General features: G+C 34.8%; 1 protein-coding gene across 2 annotated transcripts in view; it reads right to left on the reverse strand.

Annotated features, from left to right (window-relative positions):
- Vti1a (vesicle transport through interaction with t-SNAREs 1A) overlaps positions 1–17,302 on the reverse strand; it is a 316,596-nt gene that overhangs the window by 223,851 nt on the left and 75,443 nt on the right. For both annotated transcript variants that reach the window (XM_042689513.1, XM_042689514.1), the window contains exon 5: positions 14,801–14,885. In XM_042689513.1, coding sequence (XP_042545447.1) covers positions 14,801–14,885 — 85 coding nt within the window. The remainder of the gene's footprint in view (positions 1–14,800; positions 14,886–17,302) is intronic.

A 17,302-nucleotide genomic window follows, 5' to 3' on the forward strand; every position in this document is an offset into this window, starting at 1 on the left:
CTTAAACGCATGGACTCAGTAGGCCATCTTTTCCAAGCTCCCTGTATGAAGTAAAAAGTAACTTCTTGGGAAATATTATAATTTTTCTTTTATTAAAGGGGTATTATTTTCTTTTTAAGTTGAAGGCTGACAGGATTCTCTGTATATTAGGAAACAAATACATTCTTTTAATAATTAGATTTCCAATTCTTTGTAAAAGATGACCAAGACAGGCATAGCCATACACTGTGGTTTCTGTCTCTATCATTCCAGTACTTTCGTAACATTGATTGGCTCATAATTAGACACTCACTAAAAACTGTGCCTTGATTGACTACTATGAAGAAAACACAAAGCTAGGAGACACACATGGACTGGAGGTAGGGGCAAGTGAGTACCTGAATACATACATATCCCCTTTGAGTTGACTTACAGGGGATCCTTTCAAACTAAGGACTTTCCACTCAATTTAAGAACTCAAGATCACTAGCTTTGTAATTATTTGTTTGAATTTGCTAGATAAAGGTTAGACACAGGAGTTAAGTTGTGAATAAAATTAATAAAGTGCCAGATGCTTTTCTAATACAGGATGCGCCTAGGACTAGAGGATCCATTCCTCATGGAATGAAATACACAGTGGGCATTTTGATCTTACTTTTTATTTTCAGTTACCTAAAGAGTTGCCAGGTAAAGCAGACTTCCTAAAAAGAACCCCAGCAGTGGAAAACTTATTGAAATGATAACCACTGTCCACATATGAATATACATTTATATGTGCATAAATATATTATTTGTACCTCTCACCACACATAAAAAATGGTCCTTACAACTATCCAGTAATATGGCATTTAAATTGCAATATACCTTAAGTATTATAGTCACCTGCATAAAATGAGAGCATTTTAAACACATTCTAAAATGAATTTTGGATTATAGGTACTCTGAACATTATGCTTCTTCTGTTTGTAGTCTTCATGCTGTAATTGCTTTATACAAAATCCACTCCAGTCTTATCACTCAATGCTATCTTTACTGCTGAATGTCGGAAGATAATTTTGCAATAAAATTTAATTTATGGAGCTTATTTTTCACTAATCTCCTAGCAGAGGCAAAGTGAAACATGCCAAGATACATATTCCAAGCTATGACCAGTGTGGTGTTTTTTATTTCCGGAGTAGCAAGACCCCAAACATATCAATTTTATCATATTAAAAGGCTGACATATTTTAATTATTGAAACTTTACATCCCAGAAGAGAATGTAAAATAAGCTATTAACAACATATATAAAAATATGACTCTTCAAGTGATAAGGGCTCCTTGAAGAAAGCTTTTCTTTTAAGATAAGAAAGAAAATACTTAATATAAAAATATGAGTCCGTGGAAAGTATTTTATATGAACATTTAACATATCAGTATTCCCAATAATACTTGAGATTTTAAAGTAAAAAATTAAAACCAGTAAGAATAAACAACAAGATTCAGTTTTTCTGTAAAATGTCCAAGTCAGGGTTTGTCATCTCTAAGAGTTATTCTAGCTCTCAAACTTTAAACTTTAAATCTACAGATCCATGTAAGTTTTGGAAGAGTAAACTAGTCTATTTCTACAGAGCAGTTGGCTCCTGTTAATCATGTATGTCTTAGAAAGCATTCACCTCTAGAAAAGAGACGAATAAAAAAAAAATATTTTTAAATATATTGAAGACTTCTTGACAAATGAATTAATATGACAGAGTAACAAGCTAATCCTGTTGCTCAAGAATCCCTGTGAACATGCAAATTCTTCATAAAAATGGTTACATAATTCTAAAGTTAATAATCATTAATGGATTGTGGTATGAGTTCTTTCTGCCTGGAATGAATAAGCCATACCTCTCTCAGCCAGATTTAAATCACTCTGTCTCTTTTCAAGTTATATCATAACAAGGCCAAACTGATACTGAATCATTTATGAGGTTTTTGGAGTTGAAATATCAGAGTCATATGTGCACAAGTATTGTTCTGACATTTAAATTTCAGCAACAAGCAATTCTGAAACATTTCAAGTTATGCAAAATTTGACATTTCCATGTTAATATACAAAACAATGGTGATGTGAAAAGCCACTTTTTCCACCAATACTGAAAACTTAAGAACTTCATAAAACTTTAGAAGCATAGGCCTCTCAGGTTCAGATCCACACAAGAGAAGTCCCTATCTAAAAGCTTTAAATGTTTATTCACATGAAGAGTACATAGTAAACATTTGTCTACATTGATCTTTTTCATTTTCACACAAAGTAACAAAACATTTTTAATCCCAAATCAGACAACTAGTTTACAATTTAACTCTCTTCATTTCTATATGTAGTGTCAGAAATGTATAGCTGTGCTATACATTTATTTTAAAATGTTACTCAAATGTTAATTACTAAATTAAATATAATGCAAATAAGTATATTTCACTTGCCTGAACAGCATGAATCTCAGCCATCTGCAATTTTATAAACTAAAATGAACCACTCCAGAAGAACTACCTTGCACTATAATTATCTCCTTATATCCTCAAACTAAAATGTTGACCTAGGCATAATAATCTCTAACAGAAACAATAAACACATTTTTTAAAAAAAGACTGAAATAAGTAGGGTAATAATGAAGAACAAAATGTGTAGCATTTACAGGCTGCAAATTAACAAGCCAATATTGACTTTTCTTTGAGGTCAATAACAGCTCTTTATTGATCTCAAAAGTTAAGACCTAGTAAGGTCAATATAAGATCTCAAGTGTCAAAAGATTTGTATTGGAACTTCCTTTTCACATATATAAATATTGCTGAAATGGGTAGTTTGTGTTTGGAGAAATCAGAAAATCTCCATTAGAAAGACAGAATATTGAAAAAAATAGGCTAAGGAAGTTAAAAATATAAAGAGAGTTTGAAAAATCTGTTACTGTGGAATTTTCTGAAAAACTGCTCTTTAGATATAATCCCTAACATTACAATCAGAGAAACCAAAACTGTTGATGTTGACAGAACTCCTTTTTTAAATTTCAAAATCATTAGAAAAATTGTTATTCTTGTGTTTTTCTATACTGATAAAAACTACTAACTCTCATTCTCCTAGTGAGTAAGATGGTCTAAACTGTTAAATATGATGTGTAGGGCTAAACCTAACCATGTCCCCATATATACCTAATATTTCTTGCACTCATGCGTAAGTGATTTATTAGCCTGATTCTTCCAAAAGTCAAAGAAAATTTCATATTGTTCCATTTGAGAATAATAGAAGTACTTAGGAAGAGAAGAGGAGAGAAGGAAGGATAAAAGAATAAAGTAAACATTACTAGACAACTTACTATTATCAAACCCCAAGCAAGATGCTTTCACATAGTAATTATTAGAAAGAACAAATTATCTTATGTGGGTAACAAAAATAGGTCTGTGGTGAGGACAATATGACATTATAGGTACTCAATAAGTAAGAAGGTAACTATGGTTGCAACCTTTTTTAAAAAAAAAACCTTTTTCATTTTAGAAAAGTTTCAGATGTATTAAAAATTATGCCCAAAATACAGAAAGTTCCCACTTACTCCACACCCACTTTCCCATAATGTTAGCTTACATTGCTATGATACACTTGCTACAACTATTGAGCCAAGATTGATATATTATCTTTAACTAAAATTGATGCATTATTTGCATTTCCTTAGTTTTTGTCCAGTGTCTTTTTTCTGTTCCAGGGTCCCATTCAGGATCACTTACTGTGTTTAGTCACTATGTCTCCTTAAGCTCCTCCTGGCTGTGACAGTTTACCAAGTATTTTCAGCACATGTTTTAGAAGGAAGGTATAAATTTGCAGAGTTGTATCTACTGTCAACACTAAGACAAAAACATGCAAAAGAATTATCTTTTCTTACAGATCTAGGGAATATAAATAAATTTGACAACCAATAAAGATAAATGCTTTGTACAAAAGCAAGGAAATGATACTTGATTTATAATATGTAATAGAATATAGACACCAGGAAATAAAGTCTCATTTGTCTCAAATGAAGATTTGTGAAGAAATAAATGAAGACTTCTGATGCTTACCAACACAGGCCATGCCAGTCAGCCATCTATCCCTCCACCCTTGCCCACTGTTTGTAAGTGGAGTTTTTGACTGTTTACTAATGACATAGTAAGTGAACAAGAAATAAATCACATGGCTGGGGTAGGTCCACTGCCCATCTATATTTACTCTCCCTTAGGTATTTTAAGGATATGACTGGAGAGTGGTCATTCCAGTGGAACACTATTTCTTACCCCTTGCTTCTAGGGGCCTCATTGATTATACAGCCTTTGCCTGTGGACCACAGGCAGAACCAGTGGAGTACTTTAAAAGCAGGTTCATCTTCTTCATTCTCTTTGCTTGACTGCTAGTCAAATGTAGAGAACTCCAGAGCCTGGTGCAGGGCAGAGCCACAAAGTAAGAAAACCCCAAATCTCTCAGCCACAGCATGGAAGCTGTCTGCTCCCTCCAAAGCCTTGAATTAGATGGTTCCAAGATTAAGAAATAAACTGCAGTGTGTGAAGTACTTCGGGTCACTGAAGTCTATTTGTTATAGCAGCTTGGTGCTACTATGAAAACTAGTGTAAGAGGAAATTAATGTTTATTGAGCATTTATAATGAACCTAACTCCATATTAGGTGTTTATATTATCTACTTTATCCATTTCTCATGATAACCTTCAAACCGAAGATCTACAAAGATATTATAAGGATCACAAAAGCTAAGGAAGTTACTCAAGAGCCTCAAAAGTTACATGGTAGGACCAAGGTTTGAACCTAGGTCTCCCTAGCTACAAAGCCCATGCATGTTCCACCTTACCTCACTGCAGGTGAAAGACATAGGGATTAAAAAGTAATTTGTATTCACTTTATATAGATAACTTTTATCCTCTAAGGAGAGCAAAAATAGTGTATGTGATCTCCCTACTTTTTATGTGGAAGACATGAACTCCCAATTTACAAGGGGCGGATGTGAGACGATTAGTTTGTTTGAATTTGTTAGCATTTTTCAGATCAAGACAAGGCTATACAAAAATGTGGAAGAGAAAAAATACATTTCATCTTTGTAACCTGCTGATAATCTTACAGTGTTTAATTTGAGCAGAGTCCAGCAACTTACTGAGGGCACGAAAGAGCTGTTGCTCCACAAGGTTTACAGTTAACAAAGGAGAGAACAGAAAGACTTACTTGTTCTCACAACAGTATGAATTTAAAGAACTATATGGGGTGTATATTCTACAGGAAGCCCAAGTAGGAAGAAAAATGAAACACTGAAACTTGCACACAGCAATGAAAATGAGGGGATTCATTGTAGTAGGAAAATTCACAGCTGGCAGGCAGTATCAGCAAGGCAATAAGATATTTGGTCCATCTTCATGCTTACCTTTTAGAGTCACAGTGTTTCCTTTTTTTTAAGTCTCCTTTTTCTATTAACAAAATCACTCCAGTCAATCTCTTTAACTTACCTATGTGAAAAATCTGGAAGACTGTAAAAGTCCTATGCGAACAAACTAACACCCGTCAGGAAAAAAAAAAAAAAAAAAGATGCATCCTTTATTTGCAGATAGACTTATTTTTGCTTATTGGCTTTAAAATGGGCTCTTACTATCCACTGATCTGTACAGAACACTCAACATTAAAGATAATTCAAAAGTATGCTAATAAGGAAAAGGGAAACACAAAACCCTGATTCTTTCATAAAAATCAAATTAAAACTTAATATCCATTCATGTTGGTAAAAATAGATGGCATTAGAGGAAGTAATTAGGGCATGACTCTACCCTACCTAGTAGAGTAATTTTCACTTCTGGTAGAGAACCTATTGATTGATACCATGAAGTATCTGACGTAAATGTTACCTGCATAGGGATTTTTAGCTATGTGTATTCCCCATGGGTATTTTGCTAAGATATTCCAGCTTATGACAGGAATTTTAGAGTCTAAGTGCCTAGAATGGTGCCACTGTCTTTTCTTTCTTACATGACATTATGCTACTTTTCTTCTCAGGTGGATTGAATTTCTCCTTCAATTTACTTCCAAAAGCAAATGGCACTAATAATTTTCGGATGGTATTTTCTTGCTTCATCAGAGATGAACTGCAGCCCAGTTCAAGTCTAATGAACCCAATCTGAATTTCTTAGCCAAAACTCTTTGCTGAATAAACGTTAAGGTTTCACTGTGCTCTGTTTAAGTGCCATGTGAAACTTAGAAAATGAAAATAAGAAAATTAGTTTGATTGCAAAGGTATTTCATATGAACACAAATATCAAGCTAGCCCAGGATCTTAGAAAAGTGAATGCAATGAAGTGAGCAGCATGGGGAGAAATGGCAGGACTAAGCCAACAAACAAGCTTTCTATTTCCTCCCAAAGGGACAGTTTTTTAAAGCACTTTTTTTTTTCCTGGTTTGGCTTTTGGGTAGTTTCTTCCTCTCTTTAAATAAATAGATATTTATTTAACTATGCCTTAAAGTTTATATCTTAAGATGCAAAAGGGCAGCACAGTATAGTGCATGAATGCTGACCCACCACGACAGCATCTTTGATAACGACTTTACTTGGAAAAACGTATGCTTCAATAAAAAATTTATTTTTTTAATGTTAACTTTGTTCTCTTGTAGCAACGTTGGAAAACACTGTAACCCAACAGGAAATACAGACGAAAGCTTCAAATGTGGAGCACATACACAAAAAAAGCCATTTTTAAAGCTCATGCCCATCAAGTTTCTCACTTGATATAAGTCGTACACAAAGTCTTAGTCCAATGTGAACCCATGCTGTGAAAATTCTGAAGCACCCACCTCAGAAAATTCTGTTAAATACATAAACACGGCTGAAAAGAAAACTTCTGGGCTCTAGAAGTCAGACTCAAAGGGAAAATGAACCTGATTAAAAAAAAATCCCAAAGAAAGTTATATAAGTACAGTGCAACAAGGTCATAAGCTTAACTGTCCTTCCCTGTCATATCTGAAAGTAAATTGGTATTTTAGCTCCCTGCTTTGGTCGTCATTCTTTTTCTCAGCTCAGAGAGATGCAACGGTGTAAGGATGGCTTCGTGTATATCTTACAAACCAAATGGAAAAGTGATAGGCATTATGGGGTAAGACACCTTTACAAACGAGTATAATACATTTAATGGATTAAAAATGAACCCCATGAATTCACTTGGACCACCTAAGGAGAAGGTTCTCCAAATAGGGTTTAAATGACATCCTTTTCTTACCACTATGGAATACACCAATATCTCAGAGCACAAAGTAAATTTAAGTAGCTTGAAAATACTCCTTAAGAGTATCACCCCAAATGACAATCTCCTCTATTCTTTCTAGAACAGAATCAGAGCATTTTTAGTAAGACTTTAATGGCATGTAATTGTAAAGTAAGTGAGAGCCAAACATTAAAAATGACTTTTTTTTGTAGCTGAGAAGATGTCTAAAAACTTATAGGACATGGCCAAGTAATTCTTAACATTTAGAAAATGTCTGTTCAAGCAGAGACACCCTTAAGAGTCTGAAAACATTCTACCACTGAAAATAATGAATAACGTTTTAAGAGATAACTTTCTGCACTAAAAAAGTTTAATACTCCTACAGAAAACTTTTTTCTCTAAAATGTATTTGATTAGATAATTTATGTGGTTAATATCAACCTAACTATGGAATGCTACTTTCTGTCCCTGTATTGTAGGATAATACAAAATCTTAATTGGTCATTTCTGTAATAACTTTGACACAGAAGATGGTAGTGTCTTTCTGAATTACAACCTGGGTTTAAGTTAATAATCAAATTTATAACTTGAATTAATGTTTGTGGACACAACCTTCTCTACTCAAATCCAGTTCAGTGATAGCTGAGTTGTCTTGCTAGTTTCTCATCCCCACTGGACTTGAAGAAAGTTTGAATGAGTGAAATACAATAGTTACCTAATCTTATACTTCTCTCACCAATTTACCAGAATTTTGGTAAAATGAGTACCTTTGGGGTTACTGAATAGGTTATTACAAATTCGAATTACTGAGTAATGTCTATTCATATTTCCCTAACTAAAGTAATACAGGAAGTATTATAGGTCCTATATAAGACCATCCTCATATCCGATGCCAACAATATTTAGAATAGACAAACTATATTAATTACCTTGTAGGGAGTATAGGTGTTCATTACCTGCCTGAATTTTTGTATATATGTTTAAATATTAGGACTCACATATATGAAATTCAGTGGAGTGACTTTTAGTTAGTTGAAACAGCACAGACTACATTTTAAGACTGTAAAGTGAGCCCTTTATTTATCTTTAATGTGCAGTCACTGCTGATCCTGTTAAAATGAAAATCTCATTCAGTAGACCTGAGGTGGGACCTAATATTCTGATTTTTTAACAAGTTCCCAGGAAGAAGCAACATTGGGTCTTGAACACACTCTATGGAACATTCCATTTCCTCTTATATGAATAAAGAATTAGCCAAAGAAGTCAGATGCCCATGGCTCATGCCTGTAATCCTTAGGAGGGTCAGATCTGAGGATCATGGTTCAAAGCTAGCCTATGTAGTAAAGTCTGTGAGACACTTTTCTCCACTAAAACTACCAAAAAAGCCAAAAGTGGAGCTGTGGCTCCAGTAGTAGAGTGTTAGCTTTTAACAAAAGAAGCTCAGGGACACAGTCCAGGCTCTGTACCAAAGATAGAAATAAAAAGAAAAATTAGCCAGAGTGAAAATGTATATTTTAACTCAGAATCTTCCTGAAGTGAGGAGATTAGAGAAATAATATGCCATTATCTATGTGAGATAATTTATAAATCTCCTACCTCTAATAATACATAACATATATTTATATACATGTATATATGTATGTATATATGCATGTGTATGTATGTGTATATCTCTCAGAAACTCAAGAAATAAGTATCACCATCAGTAATGTATTACTATAAGCTCAGTATTCAGCCAGATTTATAATCACAAATGTTCATTACTGCCAGCCTGATGGATTAGTCATTGTGTTTAATGTCCTTCCAGATATAAAAACTATTCAGTATCCATTTCTTTGAGGCTGTCCTTAAGGAAGAATCTTTGGGAACTCATGCCAATTGTTTAATACAATCAATAATAACATTCAAGCTCATTGTTTCTGACTGTTTAAAATGCTTAGTGGTTTCTTATGTATCTTCACCACCAAATCCCTCTATCAGTCATTTTAATTGACAAAAAGACCAGATTGTGGATTACTGTAATAAATTTCCTAATACATCTCTTTGTTTCTACTCTTCTGCCTCTTCATCCCTACAGACTCCATGTTCTCCATGATTTAGAATAGTCCATTTGCCTGCAAAGAATCTTTCAATGGGGAAGTGGCGCTGTAGCTCAAGTGGTAGAGCACTCGCCTTGAGCTGAAGAGCTGAGGGACAGCGCCCAGGCCCAGAGTTCAAGCCCCACAACCAAAAAAAAAAAAGAATCTTTCAACGGTGTCAAACCTTCCATGCCTGTGGCCCCCACATAATCTGTATCCTAACAGACCATGTGCTGTTCCCCATGCTCACTATGGCTCTGGCCATTCTGCTCTCCTTTCTGTTGCTTATACATCCTAAACACCTCATTTGAGAGATCTTGTGCTTGCCATTCTCAAGGAGTCACCTACCCCAAACTGTCTTATTGATAGCATCTTTTTCCATTCAACATTTGGCTTATATAGAGCTTTCTTCTCTGGGAGGTCTTTCCTGATTAGCTAACCTCTGGTAGCCTTCATTAGGTTCTGTTTAATATCCTACTTTATTCAACCATGATATGAAACAGTCTTTTCCATTTATGTATTAATTAAAAATTGCCAGACTATTCTTTTCCATCTCTTCCTTCTCTGTGCCTTAGAATAGGCATCTTACCTCTTTTGCTCTTCATGCTAATCTCAGAGCACCTGGCCAAGAACTTCCAATAACTTTTAAATAAATCAGAGAAAAAGAAAATTAATTAATATGAGAATGTAGCCTATTTTGCCTAGAACAGATCCCTGGGAAATCCAGGTATGTGGAAACCATTCTTATTTTAGTGCGGTCTATTGGCTAAAAATATGGAATCAGATGGCCTAACTATACTACTTCTAGTATGGGAAAATGACGTGATCTCTCCTTCTCATCTCCTCTGCAAAAGGCATGTAATGAGGATTAAGAGATAAGAACATAGAGCAGGGAGAACAGTGTGCGGCTCATATTTAATGTTTGATAAACATTGTATCATTTCACTAGTACACAAAAAACGAAGAACAGAACACCTCATTTTCACTACAAAGAGTTCAGGAAGTATTAGCACCGTGTTGTCAAGACATTAACTGCCAAATGGGAAGTCAAGGCTAAATGATCTACAGCAACTACTGAAATAAGAGTGTTAAGGTTGGGGGTGTCAGGATGGAGGGTTGAAGACCAATAAACGATACAAGCCATAACCTCATGACCTGAGATTACAGAATGTAGGCAAATTCACTCATAGCTCCTGGAATGCACTGCCAGCTGACTTGAGCCCATTTGGAGCCCAGGTGGGACATTCCTGTGGGTTTTAAACTGTTTATTACACATGGAAAGGAAAAAAATGAGCTTCATTTCTGTCCCCTCATAGTTTCTCTTTCAGCGTATTTTTTTTACTAATCATACACCTTCAAGTGGTTTTGTGCTTATTATAATTCTGGGATATGCCCCAAAAGTCCATAATTTCAGAATAAAGGGCTCATAACTCAGAGTATTAGGCATTAAATTGTGATTGCAAGCAAAATGATTATTTCTACAGCCAAACAGTCATACTTGCCTTTAAGTATGTGTGTGTGTTGGGGGGGGGGGAGGGGGGAGTCTTCTTTCCTTTTCTGTTTTTTGAATTCAAAAATTCCAGAGCAGAACTTAGGAGAGATGTCAAATTGGCCAAGGTCCCATGCAATCAGCACAGCATTTGGCCCATAATGGTCACTTCCAAAGATGTTTCTTTGAAGAGTCTGATAACCGGCTTTCTAGTAGCATCAACTCTTTATATAATATCAGATTTCAGTCTCTTCTTTACTAAATGAAGTTGTTTAATTGACCTGTAATTTCATCAAGTTCTCAAATAGAAAAGGATCCATGAAAGGCACTTGATTGGTATTAAACTCAATGCATATTAGACTATAAATAGCACTAAAAATATTTATGCACATGTTACTCTGCTCAACAGTTCTTGAAGAGACACTAACTACTTATTTGACAAGATAACTTTAAAATGTTTAAAAATGATTTAAGAATTTTAGAAGATGAATTGCATTATTTGTTAGGAAGCCACAGATGGTCAAAATAATATTCAATTCTATTTTCTTTTTTCTTTTTTTACTTTCCTTTGTGGTATTTATCTATTATGGCAATCAAATTAACACTAGTAAGTTACATATTTTGTTAAAATTTCTGCCAATTATTTTGAAAGTTAAATACTTTTTCTGATGATTTAATAACTACATATACATGTATATAAATGTGTCTAAATACATACATACAGACAACACACACACACATATATAATATATATATATACATATAGATAGACAGATAGATGTAAAACCTTACTTTACTTAACAACTTTGTTGGAGAGATAAGACTTCAATTTCAAGTTTTTGCTTTGTAAATGAGAGAATTTAAGTGATTTTTTCAAATTCACTCAGCTAAAATAATGACAGTATCAGATGATTGGGAATTCATCTCCCCAATTCAATACATCCAATTAGTGAATCCTAGATTTTGTGCTCAAGTAAAAAGAAAATCACAAAAAGCAATCCAGACAGCCCAAAATAGGGTAGCAACTCCTGTAATTTTTTTTCAAAGAAAATTATATACAAAACTTCTACCTACAATTGTTACTGTACCATCACAGAAAAAAAATATAGCTCTTGAATAGTAAAAAATACTTTGGAAAAGACACTACATTCTACTGCTTTTCTCATTCTGCTATAGAAGGATGAAAACTTTTGTGGACTTGAACTATTTCTCAATCCATTCTTTCTTTTTAGTTCCCTAGAATTCATCGTATAAATAGTTGGAAACGATTTCCCTCTTTTGTGTTATTTCGACAGTTAGATTAGTTCTTCCATATCCTTTTCTCCCTGTATTTCTTCATCTTTTTTTTTTTTTTTTTTGGGTCTGGTCGTGGGGCCTGAACTCTGGGCCTGAGTGCTGTCCCTCAGCTCTTCAGCTCAAGGCTAGTGCTCTACCACTTGAGCCACAGCGCCACTTCCAGCTTTTTTCTTTTTGCTTATGTGGTGCTGAGGAATCGAACCCAGGGCCTCGGGCATGCAAGGCAAGCGCTCTACCACTGAGCCAACTTCCCAGCCCTATTTCTTCATCTTTTAAGAAGTAAAATCTACTAAGTATTACATTTTTTTTTCCTTTTGAGAGATGGAGATAGAGCTCAGAAGAAGGGGCACTTGTTTAGTATAGATGAGAGTCTGGGTCAATCCCCAATGAGGTTAAAAAAAGAAAACAAGCCACTTCCCTTTTGAAAGATGCAATAAGAGGCTGTTCTTGTACTGCTACTCAAACAAAATGATAAGTATCACAAATTTACATACAATCAAAACACAAACTACAGATCAACTGAGCACGATTATGGTGCTAACAGAGATATGAGAAATACAGGAGCAACATGCTGCCCACCACGATTGTTTCCACATTGCTTCAGTAAGAAGTAAGAACAAGGGAAAATACTCTGTCTTACACTTCTCACTCCCCTTTCAAAGTCATTGAAGGAAATGAATTAGCATGATGTCTTCTGTGTAGGTAGGCAGAGGCATTACCGTATCTGTCTTTAACTTGCAAGAGGTCTCTTCCTATTCTTCCTCCAAGACTTTGGTTTTATAGTCTGTCAGAAGTTTCTAGCTTTATATGACAAATAAATATCTGTTTTTTATAAAACTTGAGTCAATCTACCATTACATTCCACACACCACTGTATTCACATACCAAAAAGAATAACTAACAAATCCTATCCAGTCTTATAACCAATGTCAATGCATGGTTTTTTGATATATGTGATCATCTCTGAAGACTTCCTTTGGCTTTGGGAAAGAACTACATAAATAGTGTAACTATAAAATAAATTGTGCTCCATCAACCAAACCATGCTTTGAGATCAGCAAGAATACTCCACCCACAAGTCCAAACTGGTCCTATGTAGAAAGAAGCTTTTCAGTGAATGTTTTATGAGGGAAAGTTTTCTTAATGACTCTAGTGTTCAATAGAGAAAGTGCTGAATTACTCAAGGATTACCATAACACATTTTTTTCTATTCCTTTACACAAATTTCACTTGCAGCTTAAAAATTTTCTATGTGGTAATAATTGTATATCATAAAATGACAATACATTCATCACACACCTATGTTTGCATTTAATGATATGTAAAACACTTTCACACATGCCATCCTTTGTTAAAAACATTCTGAGAAGGGCAGGATTATTTCCATTTTACTGAAGAAGAAACTAAGTCTCAGAGAGGTTCTATGATTTGCTCAGGATTACACAAACAAGAGCTAAAACTTGAGCCTAGTCTTCTGACTTTGTGTTCAAGGTTCTTTCCGTTATTCACATTCTTTACTGGGGTCACCATTGCAGGTGAGCCACCAAACCACAAGAACCTATCAAACGTGGCTTTTATCCCAGTCAAGTTAAACTAATCTATCAACATCAGGAAGAACAGCCTGTGGTATGAAAAACCTGTGATTTGTGTTCTACTTCCATTTTCTCACCAATAATATGACAGAGTCATCTGCATTCTTTCTTTTTAGCTGCCTAAAATTCATCATATAAACCAACCAATTTAGGATAGTTAGGAACCAAGGGCAAGAAGTACAGTGGCTTTTCATAAGAGAAATTATTTGGAATCATATCTACTATGCTTTTAAAAACCAACATTTCACACTAAAAAATTAAAAAAAAACTGAAGAAAAATTTGTTGATCACCTATTTTTGTGGTTTATATCTTGGGCAAGAGCTATTTAAAATATATGAAATACATAATTTACATCTATACTTTATAAGACAAAAGGCACAGCTAAAGAATAATAATCTGATAATTACTAAGATGTTAATGGATATTTGCTCACCATGTAAAAATATACATTGCATTAAATAGCTACAATTAAAAAGCTGTGTATCTTAAATAGACTACTATAAGAAAAATCAGGACTGTGTTTCCTGAAATTAATGACCACTGCCAATTCCAACCAAAAGTTTGAACAGTGTCAACTAATGCTATAATAAGATTATTATAAACATTATCATTAATGTTTACGATGGTATATTTGATTATAGGTTCTTTTTAAAATACAGATTATTAGCAACCCTTTCCAACAAAAGGAAAAATAAGCAAAGTGACACCGGTTTTACGTATTCTTTGTCCCCAGCTCACACCATTTAGGTTGATTAAAATGTTAATTTTTACATATGTGAATAAAATGTAAAGGAGCCAACAACTGGAGACTGCTTGGCGTCTAGCCACCATTGCGGGTGGGTAAACTGACAACATGTAACTGCATATTAAGACAAATGTAGAATTTAGACAAAGTATTCCATCTCTTTTCAGATGTATACTTTTAAACCTCAGGAACTGTTTTCAGTAGATGTCATGCCTTTTAACTTGAAAAAAGATAAGCGCAAATAAGCTCCCAATTGTCTCCCCAATATGTAAACCACATCTCGAGCTGCTGTCTCTGCTACTCCTTTGAAGTTTCCCTGAAATGTCATGTGTTGTGAAGACTGCTGTGCATAAGCAAGACAATTTGCTCACTCCCAGAATTCTTACCGGTTTCCACTGCTATTTGGTACCCAGCCTCTAGTCTCCGAGATGACCTTTCCAGCCTCTCTGTGTTATCGAGCAGATGTGCCCTCTGAAAAAGAAAAAGAGGGGGAAAAAAATCACACGGCCGTCTACAATGTTCTCTTTTTTGTCTTAAAAAAATGCCTTTGTATGCACTAACATTTGTATGTGTATGGTGGGGCGGGGGGGGGGGGGGTGAGTTCCTGCCATCCACTATTGTTAATTTTTAGCAACTCTTTCATTACAGAATCATGACAATGGATGGATTTCAACCAATTTAGGATACAATATACCATCGACTTTTTGGGGGGGTTGTTGTTTTAGAGGAGACTCATGGTGTAAGTGACCACAATGAATGCTACTCCAAAATCCTGAGAAATGTACCAAGACCACAGCCAAGTGCATCTTTTTGGTCTCAGCAGAGATGAGATTCTGGCACAGATCTATATCCTTATTGTGTGTGTGTGTGTGTTTTTAATAAAATGCAATCATTTCAAAAACCCACTTGTTCCTTTAATTCCTGAAGATAGTCATTTTTGCTTTTGAGAGAATGCTCTTTCATATTGGATGTGCAGCGAGGTGCCAAAGAGAGCCACATAGCCTCTGAAATAGAGGTGTTAAACAGTTTTAACTTTTAAGATGACCCACTAAGAAACAAGAGACACGTTTGTCCAATCACAAAGATGCACAAGATTGTGGATTCATTCCCAATATACAACACTAGGTTAAAGGTGGACTTTTGATACTGTGAACTAAGATTACAATGATTATATACACTTATATTATATTTTCAGGGGAAAAGAGAGGATCTCTCCCCAATTTTCAGCTTCAAAACGTTCTTTCCGACATTAAGACTTTTCACATGTTTAACCATATACCTATTTAGGTTCCTAAAATAAATTTAGAAGCTAAACATTGCTGTGAATAAGAATACATGCATGTTATATATATATAGGTCTCAATGCTTAAAAATGTATGAATATGTGTGTCTGTATAATTGTATGTATGTTGGTATAGACATGTATTTGTATAGACTAATATCGCCCTTCCTCAAATCAATTTTGGTGTCTGGTCAAAAAAAAGAAAAGAAAAATGCAACCACAACCCCTACAACTTTGTGTTATGTTGTTGACAGATGTCACTTAAAATAGAAAAAATGCTTTCTAATACTAATAAAAAAGGAGGTGCCACACGCATTATCTGAGTGGCTGTGGAGTGAAATGATCCACGTTGCTCTAATGAGCCCCCATGGATCTTGGAGATGCAAGCTGTATTGACATGCACACTTAAGCTAATACACCTAGACCAGTGCCTCCAAGCTCTCGCAGCCAGGGATGCTGACAGAATATCTCGCTTCCATCTTCAAAGAAAGGAAGTGATTAGTATGTTATCATTACCATTCAAAACGTGATTTCCTTATTCCCTCCCGGCATAGGTGACACATCTGAGATGCGGCCAGACGTTAGAGGCAGCTAAAGCCACATCAAAGCTTTCCTTGAAAAAAATTTTTTTGGGGGGGAGCGATGGGGGAAAAGAATCATTAAAACAATGCATTTAGAACAGAGAGACAGGACCTAATGTGAAGGTCAGGAAGCTACAATAACAGTCTATAATAATTAATAGAGTTGTCTAATATTCAGTAGAGAAATTAAGAGAAATATTCCCCTTCTCATTCTGCAAAAAATAAAAAAATAAATAAAAAGGAAGAAGTGCTTCTTCTATCATAGAAAATCAAAACCACTGAGAGTTATAACCGAGCAAATAAGAGCAAAGGAGCTCTCTATGAATGGCATTGCTGGTCATTTTTAAGTAAAATTAAGTACTACTAAGCTTGTCAAAAATAGCTTTCAATTTCCTAACTCCCTATATGTAGGTTCTAGAAGTAAGGACTGCCCTTCACTCCTTTGAATACTGTTTTCTACCTAAACAATGGAATTAACTTCAAATTGGCAAGTTTCTAAAAAAGGTATCAATCAGATCTAAAAAAGCAGGAGAAAATCTGAATTTTCATCCAGACTAAAGGAACAGAATTTTTACTTTATTTTCACATTGGATAAAATCTCAAATTAAAAGAAAACATTTAGCTAAAATAGACTTTAAAAAAAGCTAGACCAATATTAAAAATGGTCATGCTACTTATATACTAATACATTAAATAGAAAAGAAAGCTATGCTAATATATAGTGTGGGAAAGCATTTAAATGTAGAATAATTTGGGGGATACCACAGCTCATACACAGTAGAAAATTTTCTAGAAAATATTTTTTAATGCAGATTCCAAAATAAGAAGTAACTGATTCTTCCAGGGGGTTCGACTATCTGAGAGCAAATGAGCCACAGAGGAATGTCGGTTTACCAGCTGCTTTTCAGCAGGATTTCACTTTGTATTTCGGAACCTCTTCACTTAAGTCAAACTAAAATCAAGTTCTTGTAACAGCTGTGCTATTTACATTGTTCCCTTAGTGGTGCATTGCCCTGGTCGCTGTC

Source organism: Dipodomys spectabilis, unplaced genomic scaffold (assembly GCF_019054845.1).
Source record: "Dipodomys spectabilis isolate Male_0828 unplaced genomic scaffold, ASM1905484v1 ptg000125l, whole genome shotgun sequence".
Classification (NCBI taxonomy): Eukaryota; Metazoa; Chordata; class Mammalia; order Rodentia; family Heteromyidae; genus Dipodomys; species Dipodomys spectabilis.